Below are 19860 nucleotides of genomic sequence, written 5' to 3'. Positions count from 1 at the left end.
CCAGGTAAACCCAATCAACTAATTAAGCTGCAAAAAGGGGAGCTTTAAGACTAGCGGTAGCTAAATAGAGAGAGGCTCACCTGTGCAGGAACAGATGGAGTCTATAAAGGTAATGGGCAAACAGCTGGGGCTGACAAAAGGCAGTCATTCCTTGGGAAAAGGGAGGCAGATACTTGGGCCTGGTACACAGATGGAGGGGAACCAACATGTAGGAAGCAGTCCAGGGAAGGAGCAGTGAGGGCAAAGAGGAAGCCTAGAACTACTGAATTGAGGGTCCCTGGACTGGAACCTAGTCTAGAGGGTTGGCCTGGCTTTCCTTAATAGCCACTGAGGGAGTGGCACTAGGATGCTGTGGGTCCTGGAGCAAGAGAGGAGTTACTTACCAGAGAGAGGGGTGTCTACCTCAAGAGTCAATCCCCCCAGCAACCAAGAGGAAGGAAGTGCCAGGCCAGTGGTGAGTCATGCACCCCATCAGCGTTACTTAGGACACAAGGGTGAGGTAGTGGACTCGTGCGTATGATTAGTGTGCCCTTTGCCTTTTCCTCCCTGCCTTTGGCTAGCCCCCTCTGATCAGAACCCTACTGATTTTGCTGAAAATGGGGAAAACTGCCTTTCCAAAATTCACCAAAATCAACAGGGTTCTGACTAGCATGTGCATGCTTGTGTGTGTGAGATGGGGGGAGGTGAATGAGAGGGAAAGATAGTGTTCAATTCTGTCTACATATTGTATATAGATCTGTTTTTTCTATTTAAATTCTAAGTTCTTCAGAGCAAGAACCATCCCTTCCTGTGTTTGTATAGCACCTAGATATAATTGTGCCGTGTTAAGGTTTTGTAGTCTAGTATTTGAACACCTCCGCTGGGGCTCTAATCTTGACTGGAGCTTCTGGGTAATCATTTTTGCTATTTAACATAGAAAGGAGCAGTTACTCAAGTTTTACTCTGCCTAATCATAGGCACTAATATTATAGCCACCAGGAATAGAACTCTAACCATATGAAAGCTGAGGTCAGATAAATCAAGTAGCTGTAATGAAGACATTGCATTAGATAGGAGCTACACTAATATTATATGACAAGCATTATGGGCTATACAGAATCTTAATTTCTGCTTGCTCATGAGAAGGTGAACTAGGACAAACTCCAAGTAACTGAACAAATGAACTTAACTTACTACTGTATCTCAAGAGTCTGGAAAGTATTAAGTTGGGTCAAAATAAAGACCACTATTGTTACTTATTTATACTTGAGAACTTGCTGGGAAATCTGCAGTAAAGCCCTGCTACTGTCTAATATTAGAATCATGTCCTTGCAATAACCTAATCACTGTGTTTAAATGTAATTTTTAATTTTTAAATGTTTTAAATAGAAATGTCATGCTCTAGTAGATATCATTTACTGAAGGAATACAGAGAAAAACTTAGTCTGAGTTGATGTGCCCAAATTGGAAAGCAAGAATCAACTATATATCTAGTTTTTTAACCTATCCGCTATTTGGTGGTTTCATTTTTGTATCAACCCCACATGGCCATGAGAAAGTAATTCCTCACTATATCTGAACATAGTTTGGTCAAAACTGCAGGGGACTCTCAACATTTGAAGGCCAATGCCACACCCCATTCAAACAGTAATTCAGGACCTCACCCCTATTTAACAAGGGATTTGAGTACGTGCATAAATGCTTTCCTTAATCAGAGCCATAGTGCTTTAGCAAAAAAGGAATACCCTGTCCAAAATTTCCTTTTCTGACTTAGTGTAATGCAGTATCTTCTCTGATTTGATTAACATCAACATAAATTGACTGGTGAGTCTTGAATCTGAGTACTTAGCTCTTTAACTGGACTCTATTCAATAGGGTCTGAGTGGTTTTTAATGCAATGCTCTGCTGTCTCCAATCTGTGTGACTAGGCAGCTGCATCGTCTGTCAGTTGAAGCTATTTCAGGGTGCGAGGCTTCATTCCTATATAGAAGTCACTGATTAGGCAGGAAGGAAAGCATGAACTTTTTTAAAAGGTACTAAGTTGACCGCCTACAGACCCTTTTATGCATAGCAAATGTAGTACCATTGCAAGTTTGTCTACCAATGTCGCTCACCCTTTACCTAGACTGCTAAAGCAGGAGTTCTCAAACCTTTTTCACCGCATGGATCACTATGGTGTGTTTCATGGATGCCTCCCCCATTCATGATAGCATGGACATCTTCTCCTATTAACAATCCTAATGTCTTTGTGGCAACCACCTAGCAGCTGCTTACTGGGAAAAGTAATATAGTAAAGAAAAACTAAAAAGTGAACCAACACCAGCTCTCCAGCCTAGAAGCAAGTTTTCCAATGACTGGTGATGGTCCACTATCCTAAGTGATATACATGAGACTAGTTCAGTGGCTCTCCACCTATTTACCACTGTGGGCCACATATACAGCTCCCTCTGTTGTGTAGGGCCTTTCAGATGTTTACATTTGAAACTTCAGTGTTTCACAGTGTTGTGACCCAGAAGGCGGAGGGGTAAATGGCAAAAACTATTCTGGTGGGGTTGCGAGATTGCCACCTTCACAACTGCTTCCTGCAGCCAGAGGAGGTTCCTGGAGGTGGAGATGAGTCTGATCTCCCCTGTGCTGCTGGGAGCACTCCAGCTGGGGACTTCTAGCTGCCATGCTGGGGCGGAACAGGACTAAATCTTCTGCTGTATGGCTGCTCTCAGAGCCAGATCAGACCCACCTCTGCAAACCTCCTACAGCAGGAAGCTCTCTGGCTGCTGCAAACCTCCTCCTACTGCAGGAAGCTCTCTGGCTGCTGTCTTCAGAGTCCAGTGCTGAAGGCAATGCAGCTGTGGAGCTTCCTTCACCTGGGGGAGGTAATCAGAGATGGGTGGGACCCTCATCCCCAAGAGTGACCATGCAGGGGAAGTAGTCTTGTCCCTCCCACAAGCACTCTGTGGGCCATGGGTTAAGAACTAGTGCTCTAGTTCAATCTTGATCTCTTGTACTATACCTGGCAGTTCTAGCTATACAACCTCAGTACATGGATTACTTTGATTAGTATCAAAACTAGTTAATATATTAGCATGCTGTAGTCAAATCTATTTTCCCTAAGTATCTGGTAAATTATTCTACAGTACCTGATCAAAAGTGAATTACAACTGTAAAAATAAAGTACATTTTAAAACATATCCAGCTGGGTTTTAATTTAATGTGCAAAACTTAACTTGCAAAAAGTCTCCCACTTACAGCAAATTAATACAGTTCTACTGTGATAGATGTGACTTGGATATTTGGCAACTGTTTAGTGGACTGTGTTACCAGATATCTAAAAGATGTTACTAACTTTATAAATGGCTATAATTCTTATTTCCAAGCTACTGAGCAATCTAGCCTACCTGCAGTGGTCACTTACCAGTGTAAATGCTCTAATACAGGTTTCTCAGAACTTTCAGCACTACTCACCACCTTCCCTGTTACATTTTCACTATTCTCATCTCCCCCCCCGCCACATCCTGTTATGTGCAGATGAAATTGTTACAATAATCACAACTAATTACTAATTCTAAAGTTCTGAAGAGTAAACTGTGTCCTATACTCTCCCCTTAACAACTCATGAGCTTGTCTTGTATAGGGAGATTCCACATGAGGTTGAACTGCAAGTTATCTATCCACTGGTGCTAGCAACTATTTTTAATCACCAGAGAAATCTTACTTAAAGCTACAACACAAAAAGCTTTCAAGGTTTCTGCAGCTGAAGCGGGTAATGGCTGCATGCTAAACTCCTCTTAATGACATGCAGGACCCAGGCTGAGGTCTGTCCCTCTAGGGTGCAGTGGCACATTCAGCACTGTGCTAAAGCAGCCTTGTGAATGAAGAGATTGATGATCCACCTCTTTACCCTCTGAGCACCAGCCTAGTAATGGCACAACTGGGCCTGAAGTTCACTCAGACACTGACTGAATTTGCTAGTTCCTTCAAAGTCTGAAACCAGGGTTCAAGTGTCAGGTTCATAAATTTCCCGTGTCCAGAAGACCAATTGTCAAGTGTTAAATGCTTCTACCTTCTCCTGCAGGGAGAGAACACCCCTATTCTGCTCTCAGAGAAGAGTTCAGGTCATTTAGGTGATGGAAGATGTTTAAGTGGGTCACCTTCACTAACTTCATCTCTGGTGTCAGCAAGAGCAGATTACTGATGATTGAGATTAAAAATAATCCCTGCCCGAAAGTGCTCACAATCTAAATAGCCAAACATACCGAAAGGGGTGGGGGGGACAGCACATGTTTTATTAGTCAGGAAAACTTCAACTCTACCTCATGAGTCACCTCACTTACGTGTGAAAGTTACTAGTAAAAAGAACCGGTCATCAGAACAATGCACGAAGTCCATTCACTGGACAGCTTTTAAAGTTCACTATTTGTAACAGTTTCCTGAAGGTCTAGGTACCACTTTATAGGCACTCTTCATTGCAACAGTTCAGTGTAGGAAGTGACATCCCGGCATTAACTGTGATGGGTTGGATCTCTCTGATCAGGCTGCTGCACTCACCTGTCATCACCATGACACCATCTGTAGAGTTTGCAATAAACCAAACTACTTCGTGGTACAGCTTTTCAAGAGAGGAAGTCTTCAACAGAACAGTCAAACATCCCAATACCACAAATACTGAAAGCTGTGCCAGGCAGTGGCTAAACCCTCCAATTTAATTCTTAAGGGGTCAGCTTTCCTAAGCTTTGAAAGCAATTGCTCTGATGTAGTCAGCCATATCAATACAGTGCAAAATATCTGATAGGCACTTTTCAATTTGGTAGCCACCGTACATCCTATAGTTTATGAAACAATGTCTATTGCACGTGGAAATGAAACTTTCTGCTGTAATATGTGCCTTTAAAACAATGTGCCTTAAATCAACACTTGTTGACTTCTTTCAAGGCCTCCATGTTTATCTTTCAGAGTTATGACTTAAATGCTGTAACAATTTTGAAGGCTTCACACTCTAAGGCAACTTCAGGCTAGAGTGCACACTGTACCCTGGAATTCATGTACATTGATCCAGCAATTTTGAAGGCTTCCGTATTTCAGAACACAATGTGAAGCCATGTCACTTTTCTGCACTCTTCTTAGCAATCATTAGAATAACTGCCACTGTCCTTAATGAAACCATCAAACTTTAATTTGCTTGTTAGCCAGAACTGACCTCTATAGACTTGATGAAAGATGCAACAGTAAACTGAAGTTCAGCATCCTTGGGCCTCGGCAATTACAGCTGACAGGCTGTCACTCTGCATGCATGGCTTAGATGCAGCAGAGTGGCTGAAGTTTAATAGGACTTGTACTGTATTGTAAGAAGTAAATTCAGGCAAAATGTAATACTGTTGAGAACAGAGGCTTGAGCAGCCTCCTACTCACTCATCGTGCACCAGAATATACTGCTAGTTGGAGTTCTCAAATTGCACTAATATTGTGGCCTTAAAGGACTTTACTACGGGTTTATCCTTTAAATTTACTAAATAACTTTTGCAGTCTTACTATCTCACCACCTGTGAGGTCCCTTTGTCCCAAGTCACAGAATGATCTCAGACATTGTGACGCATAGTGTAGGGAACCCTGACTCAAGTTCTGACATCCCAGTTCAGCAAGGTACTTAATCAGGTGCTTACCTTTAAGTATGTGAGTAGTTCCACTGACTACAATGGGATTATCCACATGTTTAAAGATAGGCACATGATTAAGTACCTTGCTGAACTGGGGCTTAGGTTTTCAGAATAGTTAGAGGGAGGTGTACCTATTTCCACAACTGTGCCAATAAGGGCAGGAACAGGGAGGAAGGCTATCTAAAGATGGCCTAATTCCTTGCATCTTTCCTTACAAGGGAATTTTCAATTTTGGGGGCAAACCTGACACAGTAGGGATTACCAGATTTAACTGTCAGCCATTTAACACATTTTAAGAAGGCACCTACTAGAAAGCTTTGAACATGTTAAATGTGACATCAGTTTTAAAAATACAGAAGCTAGTTTATCATGACACTTCCACTTTAACTACAGAGCAATGAAAATAATTAAGATTATGAGCTTTCCTATTAAAGTTGTCGAGTGCACTGGAAAAATGCTCTGGACAAATTTCAATATTCTGAAACTTGTGTAGATACTGCTAAAGATGGCTGAACATTTCCTTGCCAAATGACAGACTTTTTTTTTCAGTCTGCCTGGCATTCATAATTTTGCTTAATCTTAACTGTAGTGATGAGCTGCTTTAGCAATACTGTCCGTTCTTTCATAGCAGGTTAAGTGCTTGAGCACCCAAGGATCCAGTTCTCAAATTACTATTTACAGTTCTCCAGCTATTAAGTTAATTGGGAGCACACAGCTATCACTATTTTTCACTATAGCAACTAATAAAATATTACTCCTCATGAACCAGAGAGTACGTTTATAGGCACTAGATTTGTAATCTAGGAATTGCATGTTACCTTCATAAAGGGCCCCATTTTGTTCTTGTTCCACAGCCTTCAGGAACAGTTCTCGTGCCTGTACAATAATTACATACATGGAAAAAAAACGTTACAAGCACCTAAGCAAATCCACTTACCAGAATTTTCATCCAAATTGACAACGTTATATTATGAGGTGGTAAGGGGAACAGTAAAAGCACAATGCATATAACTACCATGGAGGTGAAATTCAGGTTCTACTAAACTGAATTTCTGAGTCAGCATAGGGAGTGATCCTAATCTTGCTTACATCTGTTTTAATTATATGTAGTTTTAGTGATTTCAAATCAGGACATTAAGCCCTTATTATAAGGAATTGCATAACTTCTAACACCACTCTAACAATGGTTGATATAGCACTCCCATTATAAATTTATTTTCATAGGTTTCCAAACTAATTCCTTTTTGTTTTAAAAGGAGTCTGTGCCATATTTACCTGACCATTTAAATGGAAGCTTGTTTCAGGTATGAACAAGATTGCTAAAGCTTTATTGCTTTGCAAAGACCGCTAACTTGACAAATTTGCTAAAACGGAGAGAAGGGAGGAAAATCTTGATTAATTTATGTTTAAGTATCACATTTTTGCCTAAAGACACCTTGGTTCAAGTAACTCAGTTTTATTCTAAAAAATACATGGCAATTTTGGAGGTAGTGCAAAGCACTTGTGAAAGTAATGGTGAGGAAGAAAGCATCTGGCAGAAACTTGAGTCAAAGTCAGAGTTGACCTACAGGAGAAAAAGTGTGACAATTGCGAATCCAGCCTGCCACAATGAAGAATGGGGGACCTGCGAAAGAGTACTAAGTGATACACCAAGTCAAGAATATTGTGTGGGCCATACTGCTATACTATACTTTGAAAGAACTTTTAAAAACTGAGGTGACAAGCCAGAGCAAGAAAAGAAATGTATGCAAAGACGTCAGGAAAGGCAGGAGAGCTCCTGTTGTTCCCTTTTCTTTAACAGGAAGAGAAAAATTCAACTGAACTCCACTGGAACACTTCAGTTTTTGACCTAGTTCAGAAGCTCTTTAGCCATGTTCTAAGTATTTGTACATATCCATTACAAGAAGATACGACTGGCAATTGTCATGTCATTTTACGTGTGTGACTCCATTCAACTGGAACACAAACATATGTAACATCCACTGTTAAGTGATAGTGGCTCACACCCTTTCACAATACATATATTTGGTGCAGGAGGTAAAGCCATGCATGAGGAAAAGGAAAAAGGGGGTGGGGTTTTAAGGGAAGGTGGCAAAAGGTAGGGAAGAGAGGGCTAGATTCACAAAGGGATTTAGGTGCCCAATTGTAACACTTTGGCACCACTGGCATTAATAACAACCCCTGCTCAGCTACACCTAACCCTCTAAGTGACTAAACGGACCCTACGTTTTTGTAGTAAAAGACCCCTGGGTGCCTAAGTTTCAGCCTCTGGGCACACATGCTGCTGCCTCACTTTAAGTGTCTGGATGCCTAAGCCACAGCAAAATCCACAAAGCAGGGGAAGACAGGAGTTCCTCTGCCTATCTCATCTGCAGGGCCCAATCCAGTAGGGTGAGCTTGGCGTTTACCTACCAGCCCAGGCCCCACTCAAAATCTGGCCAGAGGAGGCGGTGGCAGCAGTAGTGCCCAACTTTATAACTTAACTCTTTTAGTGGTTACAACACTCACGCAGGACCTGGGGAGACCTGGGTTCAATTCTCCCCTGAGGGTGAGGCGGGAAGTGCCCTCAGTCTCAGCTGTTGAACTTTGTACAACTAGAGACACTGGAGCTGGGGGACTGGAACCTAGGTCTCCTCCTTCCAGGTGAGAACTGCAATCACCAAACTAGAGTCATTCTTGCATTCTCCCTAGCCCAGGAGAAGGTTCACAGCAGAGACTCCTAAGCAAGAAAAGGCACCATCCTGCAACCCCAAATTTAAACCCTTAAATCTCTCGGAGGAGCAGGGCTTAAGACACACCCTCTTCTTGGCATCTCCCATTAATTGGCTAAGGCAGCTCCTTGCTCAATATGCTGACTTTTGTGAATCCCATTCTTAGCCTACATCTACACTTACAGCAGAGTACAGACACCGCATACCCAGCTAGCATAAGTATGAATAGCACTGTAGTTTGTGAAGCACAGCATAAGTGACGAGAATGCCCTACACACCTGAACCCCCAGGATATGTGCCCTATGAGGGCACAAGTAGTGACTCCCACAGCTACAATGCTATTCTTAGCAGTGTAGTGGCCCAACACCAGAGGCTTTCCCTACTGCACTGAAAAGCTCCAGCAGCTCCCACCTACCACAGTCCTTCACTGAAGCATGTAGCTACACACCGCAGTGACAAATGAGGATACAATCTGCCTTTCACTGTTGCACGTAGCTACGTGTGTAGTGCCTGTACTCTACATAGCCTTAGGTACCTATCTCCCCTATGCATTATATAGGGAGCCTCAGTACCTAACTCAAAAATTTTTAATCTTACTGATCTTGTAAGCACCTAAGTTAGGGTATGTCTACACTGCTGGTGACTTAGGGATCGATCCTGGAAGTGCTCTCCGGTCGACACGATTAAACCACCTCCCCGAAAGGAGTAAGGTAATGTTGACAGGAGGGCATCTTTGGTCGACACAGCGCAGTGAAGACGTTGCAGTATGGCAATGTAACTAAGTCGACAGGACATACGCAACTTTACATAGCTTGCATATCTCCTGTTGACCGCCAGCAGCAGTATAGACCAGGTCTTAGACACCACAGCATCCCTTCATGAATCTAGCATACAGTGAGAAAGTTATTGGTCTGATCTTTTGCAGGTTTAAGCAGAAACCAAACATTCCATGCTGAAAGCTAAAGACAGCCCATTAGTAAAATAAGTGATCTCTTTCCTACCTTCTCCTCTTTTGCTAGTTCCTGCTTTCCTTTGGTATCTATAGCCTTTACTCCAGGCCCTCTTGCGCATGGCACAGCTTCCAAACCACTAGAACTCATGCCTGGGGCGAGTTCAAAAATCCACTGAGCTCGAAACATCTGGAGCTCTGCCTAAAAATGCAGAAACACTAACTCCTAATAGGTTCTGATTTAGCATCTTCTGTGCAGACAATACATCTCCTGTACAAGAGATTACATAGTCTCTGCAAGGTCCAATCTACAAATAAGAACTTTGAATATACCTTACATATACAATATTAACTATTTAAGGGTAAATATAAGGACTTCATTTAGCAAATTCATGTGCACATTAGAACTGGCATGTCCTCTAGCTTCACTTACAGTGGAATTACCACAAAAGTCACACATGGAAATACTAGGTTTATGGACAATTTAGTTCCAACAATGCAATTATTTCTGTTTGGGCCATTCAGTATGCAGAAGAAAATTTAGGTTGTTGCAAGAAGTGATGGTGATGGTTGTTTCTATTAATTTCGGCCAGAAATAACTATCTCACTGTCTACTTGCTCATTCATATATAGTTTAAGCAAACGTCAGCTCAAATTATTTTAAATTAATCTCAATGTTCTATAGAAAATTGGTTTATTATACTTGTTTACAATAATGTATTCAGTAGCTTTGGTTACAACCAAGTTTATAATTTGAATTTGTAGTCTGATTTATTCCATCCCTTTTTATGGGGAGGATAAGGTTGTATAGGAAACAAAGGTGAAGTTATGACACTTCCCTGATTGAAGTTTTCCTTCAGTATATGTTTGAAAGTATGCTTTAATAACCTTAATTCCAAGGTTTTTTGTATTAATATGTAAAACAAGTACCACAGAAAAAGTATCAGATCAAAGAATGTGCTTTTACTTATGGGATGGCTTAAAATGCACTATATCAGCTTTCTGCTATGGAATAAAATGCCAATTTGAGTTTCAAAATGAGAACATTGCTTTACACATACCTGAAGATTTGCCTCACCAGGCCTTTCATTGTCATCAGCTCTTATCAGATCAGAGTGACAATCTTCTTCAGCTTCTGCCTAATACAGAACAGTTAGACATGAATATGTGGCCAGTAGATGTACATATACTATGTGTGCAAACTGCACATAAACTCATTACAAAAAAACATGTTCCCCCTCAATGTGTCCCTGCTGACGTCAACTTAATATCGGGCTAAATTACTTTAAGCTGGTGACACTGCCTGTTCCACTAAGTTATTGAAAATGATCATGAAATGAACATTTTGCATTTCACTCTAGCTGGCTAAAGCAGAGACTAGCTAGCTGTCACTTGCAGTTTTACATGCTTCACCGCACTGCTGCAATGTTTGAATTGAAAACATCGTAAGGGAATAATAACTCCATAAAAAGACGACTTTGAAATTTCAGCCATGAAAATGTGACTGTTTTAGACAACTGACTGTACCTTGTAAGGTCTTCTCCCAGGTAAAATCAAGAGTTCAATGTAATGATGCTACTTATTTAACTTTTGTTGCTGAAAGGTGTGTTACAGAAGCAGTTTCTATATTAATTTAAAAGGATCACTGAGCAGTGAAGTGATTAACAATATTGATTCTGAAGCTTATTAAATGTAGCTAGCACACATTTCTTGGGGCTATCCTAGTTTGGGCTGCAAACGAACACCACAGTGCACCAGTTTGGTTGTGAAGCTACCATCCCAAACAGAAAACGCTAAAACTAAATACAGTTCTGATGTTGCTCTACTGATCTCAATGGAACTAGGCCTGCTTATACTGAAATCTGGCCCTTTAATGTTAGAGAAAGTTTGTCTGTACAATTCTTCAGAACTTGGATGGAAAACTTAAGCAGATTTCAAACATGATACAGTAGTTATAAAACACTGACATCAATACGTACTTCAAAACTATAGTGAATATTCCAATGTAATATAGTCACACTAACAAAGCAACGTACTTTAAGACTTATTACTGCAAGCAAAATGTTCACTAAAGGAATTCTACTAGTTAAGATACATTTCAGTCACACATTTTTCTATAGTCACTAAGCAGCCTAAATCAATACTGCCTTAGAATAATGCTAGCAGCAATGCAGGTGGTATTGTTACACTATGACCATGAAACAGATGACAGCTAAGATATGGAGGTTACACACTAAAGATGTTTCAATATCTGAGTGACAGAAACTGTAATTTTGATCTACAATATTTTTCAACAGATAATGGTCCAAAGTTACTGTGATTGTGGCTGAAATGTTTAGACGATGAAAGAAAAGAGTTCTTGCTGGAATCGGAGCATTGCAATGTTAGTGGTTACTCTGCCTACTCTGTTTTGTTATTCATATTGTACCTAACATTGTGAGATGATTTTTTGTGTGGCTATTTTTGTCAATATAATGGCATTTAAGAAGGAATATTATCCTCATCTTTCAGTCCCTTACGTGTGCAAGAGATCTTATGTATTAAGATATATGTATCTTATTAAGATATATCTTATGTATTAAGATATATGTATCTTATTAAGATATATCTTATGTATTAAGATATATTTAAAGTTGAGATAGTTAAGAGCTGCATCTGATCTTGCTGCTGACCTTATTAATGGCAACAGATAGGAGTACCCATACTAAGAATAATTTTTAAAGGTTGCAAACTTTTCAAGAGCCAATCTTGCTTTAGTACTTGTAAAACCAGATATTCACCACATAAATTGATTAGGGGAGATTAAACACAGCTAACCAAAATAGCAGTTTTACAGCCTTTTATGCTCTTATCTAGGATTTTGAAAGAGTATGGTGGTGTCCCCTGATCTAGATATAAACTTAGGTAATCAAAGTTTTCAGTCTAGTCTTATTTTTGTTAGGCAGAATGTGAAATGTTTATGCCATCATGCAGCCCTTAGTTGTACAGTTTTCTGTAAATATTCTATTCACCATTACTGAATTAAATGCAAGGATCTTTACTAAATCAAAGCATACAAGCTGAGTCAAAAGGAAACACACGAAGTGCAGCCTCTGCTCATGAACACAATATCATTTTTAAATGCCCTTAGAATAAAGCACCCGGGTTTTTTTGTTTAAATTTATCAGTTAATTTTTTAAGACTGTAGTTCTAATATTTATATACTGCACTTTAAGCAGACACTATTGCTTAGAGTTATAAGATGTAAACTATAATAATCTGACTTCTGTGGACAACTTGCAAAAACTTGGAAGATAATGTTGAATATAGATGATGTTGAATATAGATGTACTACATTTGATGATGACAAAAATTAAGAAACTGGAGTTGTCCATAACTTGAAAATGAAAGTCTTATTTACAATCTTTTATATTTAAGAAGTGTGAATCTAGTTCATTAGGACAGGCATATCCATTAATCTAAACAAAGCTAAACCACCCCCACTCCCACAGAGAAAATTCTAGAACAGAGGACTAAAAATATACAACTGCTTTAAGTAGATGCCCATTCGACAAAGGATCAAAATGCATGAGTAAGTTTGAATATCAATATGATAACTTCTACAAATCATATACCAACAGCATACAAACAGACTTGTCACTCAGTGATCAGTCTGTTGAGAGAGAAGCAGATTTGGTCTTGTCTAAAAGCTGTTGATGAAGGTGAAGTACCTCAGAAGTTGTATTCCATTCTGATTTAGATTAGAGGAATTACAAAAACTGTTTAAATGTATAGTCCTTCAAATGCCTATTTGATAGGATGCAAATTCACCTTTTAGCCTGAGTTTTAATCTGATTTTGGGGGAGGGAGAAAGATTTCAGCATTCAGCATTTTTCAGTTGCACAGAAGGCCTCCTGGATGTTGGTAGGATTCTCTGTCATGCCAAAGAGATTTAGCATTACTTTTTTTGTACTTATTACTGGGATTCTTGGCACTTCTAAAGGATACACTATAGGCTTCTTCAATCTAGATTTGATTTCCTTCACACACAAGTGCATACATTCAGGTCTCCATGAACTTGCGTCTACAGATTATTCCATCTGAAAGTCCAATGATCAGTAAATTACATCACATTGTTGTGCTCCATTTAAATGAAGTATGGCAAGACTATTTGTTTTACATAATGGATGAAAAGAAAGAGCCAGAAGCTCCTTTTGTTTTCTGGAGTGCAGTTGCAGCACTTGGGTCTCTTCTATCCCAAATTACTTACTACAAGTTAGCTGGGCTATCTTATTTGCAGATGCATTGATTTAATCAATATTTGAATGATTTGTCCCAGGACTGCTCTGATACCTTTTAGGATTTGCATAGCAGACTGCACAATCTGCAGCATGTCCAGAGTGAGTGGATAACATGGCATCTGTTTCTGCAGTCTGTGATCTTATCTTAAAGTTGCACTTGTTCTGAATTACTTAATGTACAGTACTAGAGGAAGGAGCTAGCAAGCAGGTTATCCAAAACATTCAATAGTCACAAAAAAAATACCTAGTTTGAACCAGACATTCATCTTCGAATGAGTGTTTCAATCAGTTGGCAAACACTGCTTCATAAATTTGGATTATAATGGGATTCTGCCCTGACTTCCTGGTAGATATTGTGTATTGGACTACAGTGCTCCATAACAGTTGTATCTCAGTATCTAAATAGTATTCTGTAAACTCAACAAATTCTGATATCTTCTAGCATGGGAGGGCACGATTCCAATAAAACTTAAACAAGTATCTGCCTGCTTTGACTAGACAAAGTGAACTTTTATATTTTAAAATTGACAATTGTCTGGAACAAAATAAAACAATTTGGATCTCAAGTTGGGTAAGGTAACCTACTACAAGAAGTCTTTGGTGGAATCATGATTTTTCCTCCAAGTTTGCGTCTGAGCCAACTGTACTTTCAATCTCCTTCGTGCGGAGAACGCAACTCCTTTCTCTGCCACTAGGATTTTACTCTGGCCAGTAGCCTCCTAGAATGTAATTCAATACTGTTCAGGAAGTCCTTACAGAAGAGAGAGAGTCCCATGGCCACTCATCTTCAAACCAAGCAAGCAAGTCTGACACTCTGTCTGAACTTCAAGGTCCTGCCCAAAACCAACTGTCAGAACTGCTGAGCCTTCAAAATGCTGTTATAACCTCTGAGTTCTGAATTCCATTGGTCTCCCCTTCGTCTGCACTCAAGTACTAGTCACTGTCAGTCTGTAAGTGTAAGTTTCTCCTCCTGCTTAGAAAGCCCAATGAATCTATGTAATGATTAAACTGTATTTTTCTGAAGTTCACTCAAATACTGTTTTAATCGCAGCTTAACACTTACGCTGACCACATAAGAAAAGTACTCTGCTTTTCTACACAAGCAACCTTTCTCCTACTAACTTCACATCATCACACATTCAGTTATACTATATCACCAAACAATGAAGGGAAGTAAACCCAGTGAAAGACTGTCAGGTTTGTTTACAAAGAACTTGCCACATCCGAAAAACTTGTTCACTTGCACTACTCAGTTATCAGTGTCTTGCAAATCAGAACTATACACTGCATTCCTGCAACAATACAGCAGACTACCAATTACTGAGGAAACTCCACTGGAGTTTAACACCACTGTTGCCAAGATCTGAACTAAGATCTTCACAGAACCAGTATTAACTGTACAAGGTGAGCCTCTCTGAATTGGTGTTACTATGCTTGCCTCATCTAAAACAAAAGTCACCTTTCACATCTTTCCATAGCTAAGACTTTAGGCAGAAAACACTTCATTAGTTTTCAAGCCAGAACAAATTGGATTTTTTTCCCCTCCGCCTATAGTGTCACAGACTTAGAGCCAGGAAAGTCTCAGACCATGCTCTGGCTATTATTTTCTCTGGTTAATATTTTTACCTTCCTCCATGTGTCTAACAAGTACTATAACATGAGTTTGGTTAGAAAGAGGTCTGTGAAGATTAAAGACTTTTCACAGGTGATTTCCTTACAGATAAGACCTCTTATGCCCACATATTTTCTCTCCTTAGACATGAGACAAAAACAAACAGACCTTGGATCAGTTTCAGCCAAAGGGCACATATACTTTGTCCAGCTCAAGGGCTCATGAGAAACATGCACAAGATGGTGGACAGTATAGCCACCCAAAGCTGAGGATGGTATTGTGGTTAAAGCACAAACTGAAAGCAGGTGAGGGGGTTTTTCTTGGTTTTGTAACAAACTATAAAACCTTGTCCATCAGTTTCCAGTAAAATAGAAATAATGATTCTCTGCTCTGCAGGGATACAAAAACTTAGTCCCTGGGGTAAAGTGTTTTGACTGCTACTACAGGCATAAAGTATTTGGGTGGCTAGATAATCAATGTCTTAAAAATTCACACGGAGGTGCAGCCCTCAGCACAAGAGCCCCTCTAACCCTTGCTTCACATAGAGCCAAGCAACAGGCTTGACCTGTGCAGCAAACAGTTCCACCAAGCACCAGCCTGGCCTGCTAGGCCCTTCAGAACAGCCCCGAGCCTTCGTGGTCTCTGCAATACATTTTATTGATACGGTCACATGTACACAGAGGCGTACAATTCAAATGAATACCCAACCATGTGTGGGCGCGTGGGGGGCGGTCCTGCTTCAAACTGGGCTTGCAGGGCCGCGCCACTGGTGACGTGTAGCAGGTGCAACAGCCTAAGGCTGCACTGCTATCCGGGGGGGGGAGGAGATTTGGCACCGGGCCACCACGCTCCAGTATCTCACACTGGAAGGAAGCCCCCCCGCCCACGGGCGCGTCCGGTGCTAGGGACCTTGCCCGAGAGGACACACCCCAGCCCCACCCGCAGGGGCCCGGAGCTGCAGGGCGCACGCCATGCCCCGCCCCCCTCAGCAGCGCGCGCACGGCCGACACACACACACACACACAGCCCCGCCCCGCGAGGGAGGCAATGCGTGAGGTCGCATGGGGGCTGCGAGGGAAGGGGAAAATCCCGCGCGGAGCAGCGGGGCCGGGCTTCCGTCCCAGCGCTAAACGCCCGCACAGCCTTGCGTTGCGGGCTGCCGGGGACGCCCCCTCCCTTCCCCTCCCGGCAGCCAATGACAGCTGAGCTGCCCCCTCGGTCCCGCGCCCTGCCCCGGGCCCACCCCACACCCGACGCTGCAGTCGCCGCCAGGGAGCAGGCTCGGCCGGGCCGGGCGCTGCTCACCATGCTGCGGTCGGTCAGGCGGCGCTGTCCGGGGGTCCTCGCCCCTTGCTTGGTCCGTGTCTCGTGCCCGTAGGGCGACTTAGCAGAGTTCTCGGTCGGAGAAGCGCACCACGCAGCGGGAGTAACTGCGGGCCCTGCGTACGGCAGCCATCTTCCCGGAGAGTGAGGGGGCAGGAGGACCGGGAGCAGCCGAGACCACGGCCAGACAGACTCCACGAGCACTGAGAGAAAGGACAGAGCGTCGCCCTCCCGACGCTCACGAGCCGCTGTACTATGGCGCGTTAGTTGTGAGGACTGCAAGTCCCAGCATGCACCACCCTATTCTGCCTGATTTCCCGCTTGGATCGAGGTGGCGCTTTGCCTTCTGGGTAATGTAGTCTCCGTGGGCTACTCTGCCGAAGGAGAAGAATTGCATGCTGGGAATCACTATTTTTTTAACAGGCCAATCAAAACAAGAGTGAGCCCTGGCTGCTGGGACGTTTAGTCTCTGATGATTAGTCTCAAATAGAGAGGGGCGCAATGGCTGCTGGGACCTGTAGTTCCTGCGGGCTGCACCCCTGCAGTTAGGAGCAGGGCTAAGGGAGAAGGGGGCTGCAAAATCCTCCTGTTGCAATAACATGAGTGTTTCTGCCAGAGCTAGGTGCGTTGTCTGCCCGCCTAAAGGCCAGGCCCAGGCATTGTTGTCAGGCTGCGGCTCTCAGCCTGATACTGCCCAGGCTAGTGAGGTGGTCTCAGGACCCAGGAATGTCTCATGGGAATTGCCCAGCAGACATAAGGGTAGCCCCAGGGCCTAGCAGCTCTGGATGGGATTGAGTTTGGGCTCCATTCCCGCAGGAAACCTCTTCCTTGCCTGGGGTTCCCATGAAACACTACCAGCCTGCGATTCCCTCGGTACATGTGAATACAATATCATGTCAGTGCCTGCTGCCATGTGATGTAACATAAATTACACACCAGTCATGGGAAGAAAATTTTGAAGACCCTATGTTGGATTACTCAGTGGACCATTTATAATGGCCCACTAATACAGCACCATTTTCAACCTGTGAAATCCAAAGAATATAACAAACTTTATATGAATCGTTTTACCCGCCACTGAAGTGCAGCCACTTCTGGGGTAAAAATAGGCAGCTGTCTAAGAATGTACACAACAGTGTAGGTCCCAATCCTAAATTGATATCAGCTAGCCCAGACCTTTGGAGCATGCAGGTGCAGAAGTCCATGTTTTCTAGTGGATTCTGATGCAGGGTCATGGCCAACCACAGACTTTAAGTAGCATAGGGAAAGTAGAATTGAATATCCTTTCGCCACACAATCATGAACAGTACTTTACTACTTGTATACTGTATATTCTCCCAAACCCATTTCACTTGTGGTCTGAGAATAAGGATGAAAAGTTTCCATTTAACTTTTTATATCATTTTCCTTTTATAAGGAAGTGAAAATATGAATTTAGATCATATTAGATCTATTAGAATTTAGATCATCCTTCAATTGCAATCCATTGCAAAACTCCCTTTGACTTAAATGAAACAGGATCCAGGCTTCTAGGATTAAATTCTGCCCTTCATTGCACAAATGCATCTTAGTGCAAAGTTTGTCTCTTACAGTACAAGTTCTTTCAAATCCAAGTGACCTAATGGTATCATATACTCTGGCTGGCAAAACAGGACATTTTATCTGTAGCTCTGACTCAGAATCCTATCCTACTTCCCTCCAAGTCAACAGCAAAACTCGAAAGACCTCAGCAGGAATACAACTGAGAGCCAAAAGATTATCTTTAAGGCTCAGAGCCTGTAACTTCTTTCATGCAGGAGGGCTGCTATAACCACACACAGCCTCACTGTCTTCTCTGGGGCTCCACATGGGCACCAGAGTATATCCATATGAAACAAGTTGCAGAATCTGGGCTTAATTTTGTTAAAGCACAGTGCTAAGTATATTTAGTAATAGTCAAGTTTTATACATATTTTCTCTCTTGAGAGCTTTTAAAAAAATAATTTTCAGCAAAACTCTCCAGGTCACCTGCTTTTTAATAAATAATAAAAAATGTAATGGTGCTCAATTAGTCAAATGTCAAAATGAGTAAATTTGGGTAACAGAGGTTTCTAATACCTGTAGAAATTTCAGTGTAAGTATAAACAGACATCAGGGGATATGACCCTGATTTAGATACTTGAGAGTTTTAGATTACTGCAGAGCAGATAAGATTGCTGTGTATATGCAAGCTTTGCAGAACTGTCATGAAAATGTATCATCCCACACACAAAATATACTTGTGTGTGGGTCTCAATAATAATTATGAAAACATTAATTATATTCTTACATTCTTTTTACAGATTACCCCAAGTTAATAGGCTAGTAGAATTTTATAAAACTGGGATATGCAGTTATATACATAGTTGTGAGATATTACAGTAATGATTAATGCCAGATTCTTCCCTTCAATAAGCATAGATTACTCCTATTGGTTTCACTGGGAGTTACGCATGCTTATCTGCGGGCAGACTTTGACCCTTCATTTTTTGTTTTAAATTTAAAAATAATAAATGCTGCAAAGCCTGGATTTATCGATATTTGTGTCTGGCACAAACTCTAGCTTCTCAAATGTTTAAACCACATTTCTGGAAGTTCTATCACACTTTCAAATTAAGGCAGTTTGAGAAAGCCACTGTGAAATAACTATCACTGGATGTCACTGAGTTACAGTATATAAAGTCAGGCTTTTGAAAGATATGTATTCCACTGCACAATACATTGAAAGGCTGAGCATGTGGTACTCCTGAGTTCTGAGTCCAAGTCAGACAGTGCACTGTATGGTTGTGGAAAAAATCATTATATGCTTCAGTTTCCCCATTTTTAAAAAAATAAATAAAAATCAGAGTGGGGAAGAGAGAAAAACATGCCCTCCTTGCAAAGTGTTGGTACTTAAGTACTTGGTGCCCAATTTATTATTCTCATCCATTTCTCACTACTTAATTCAGCCCTCTAAAGTCAGAGGTAGCTGTGAGTGCAGAAGGAATGAAAGATCACCTGGTCCTTCAGGTTTGTACAGCTATGTAGGGCCTTGATCTTCTCAGCTGCTCTGTGTTGATGAATACCTGGGCAGCTCACTATAGGATCAGGGCCTAGCTGATAATTATAAGATATTTACACTTGCTGGCTTAATATTAGCTCAGTAACAATCTATTAATCGTTTATTTTTTGTATTTGCTTGTTGTTTTTATATTTAAATTTGTCTTAAAAAGTGATTGGATTCTCTCACATGGAGATTGTTTTTCATGAAACAATCTAACCCTGTCTATAGTAAATGAATCCCATCCTGTTTGGCTGCTGTGGAGAGAGAGAAAGAGTACTCTGCAAAGAACAGGCC

General features: G+C 41.5%; 1 protein-coding gene across 2 annotated transcripts in view; it reads right to left on the bottom strand.

Annotated features, from left to right (window-relative positions):
- FBXO9 (F-box protein 9) overlaps positions 1 to 16671 on the bottom strand; it is a 37467-nt gene extending 20796 nt beyond the window's left edge. For both annotated transcript variants that reach the window (XM_067565460.1, XM_067565459.1), the window contains exons 1-4: positions 16488 to 16671; positions 10352 to 10429; positions 9343 to 9492; positions 6449 to 6506 (exon numbers count right to left, since the gene is read on the bottom strand). In XM_067565460.1, the coding sequence (XP_067421561.1) occupies positions 6449 to 6506; positions 9343 to 9492; positions 10352 to 10429; positions 16488 to 16490 (289 nt within the window). In that variant the 5' untranslated portion in view covers positions 16491 to 16671. The remainder of the gene's footprint in view (positions 1 to 6448; positions 6507 to 9342; positions 9493 to 10351; positions 10430 to 16487) is intronic.
- Positions 16672 to 19860: the final 3189 nt, after the last annotated feature.

Source organism: Emydura macquarii, unplaced genomic scaffold, assembly GCF_026122565.2.
Source record: "Emydura macquarii macquarii isolate MOO-44397 ecotype Brisbane River unplaced genomic scaffold, CSIRO-AGI_Emac_v2 contig_2680, whole genome shotgun sequence".
Classification (NCBI taxonomy): Eukaryota; Metazoa; Chordata; order Testudines; family Chelidae; genus Emydura; species Emydura macquarii.
This window is presented reverse-complemented; position numbering and strand designations above follow the sequence as displayed.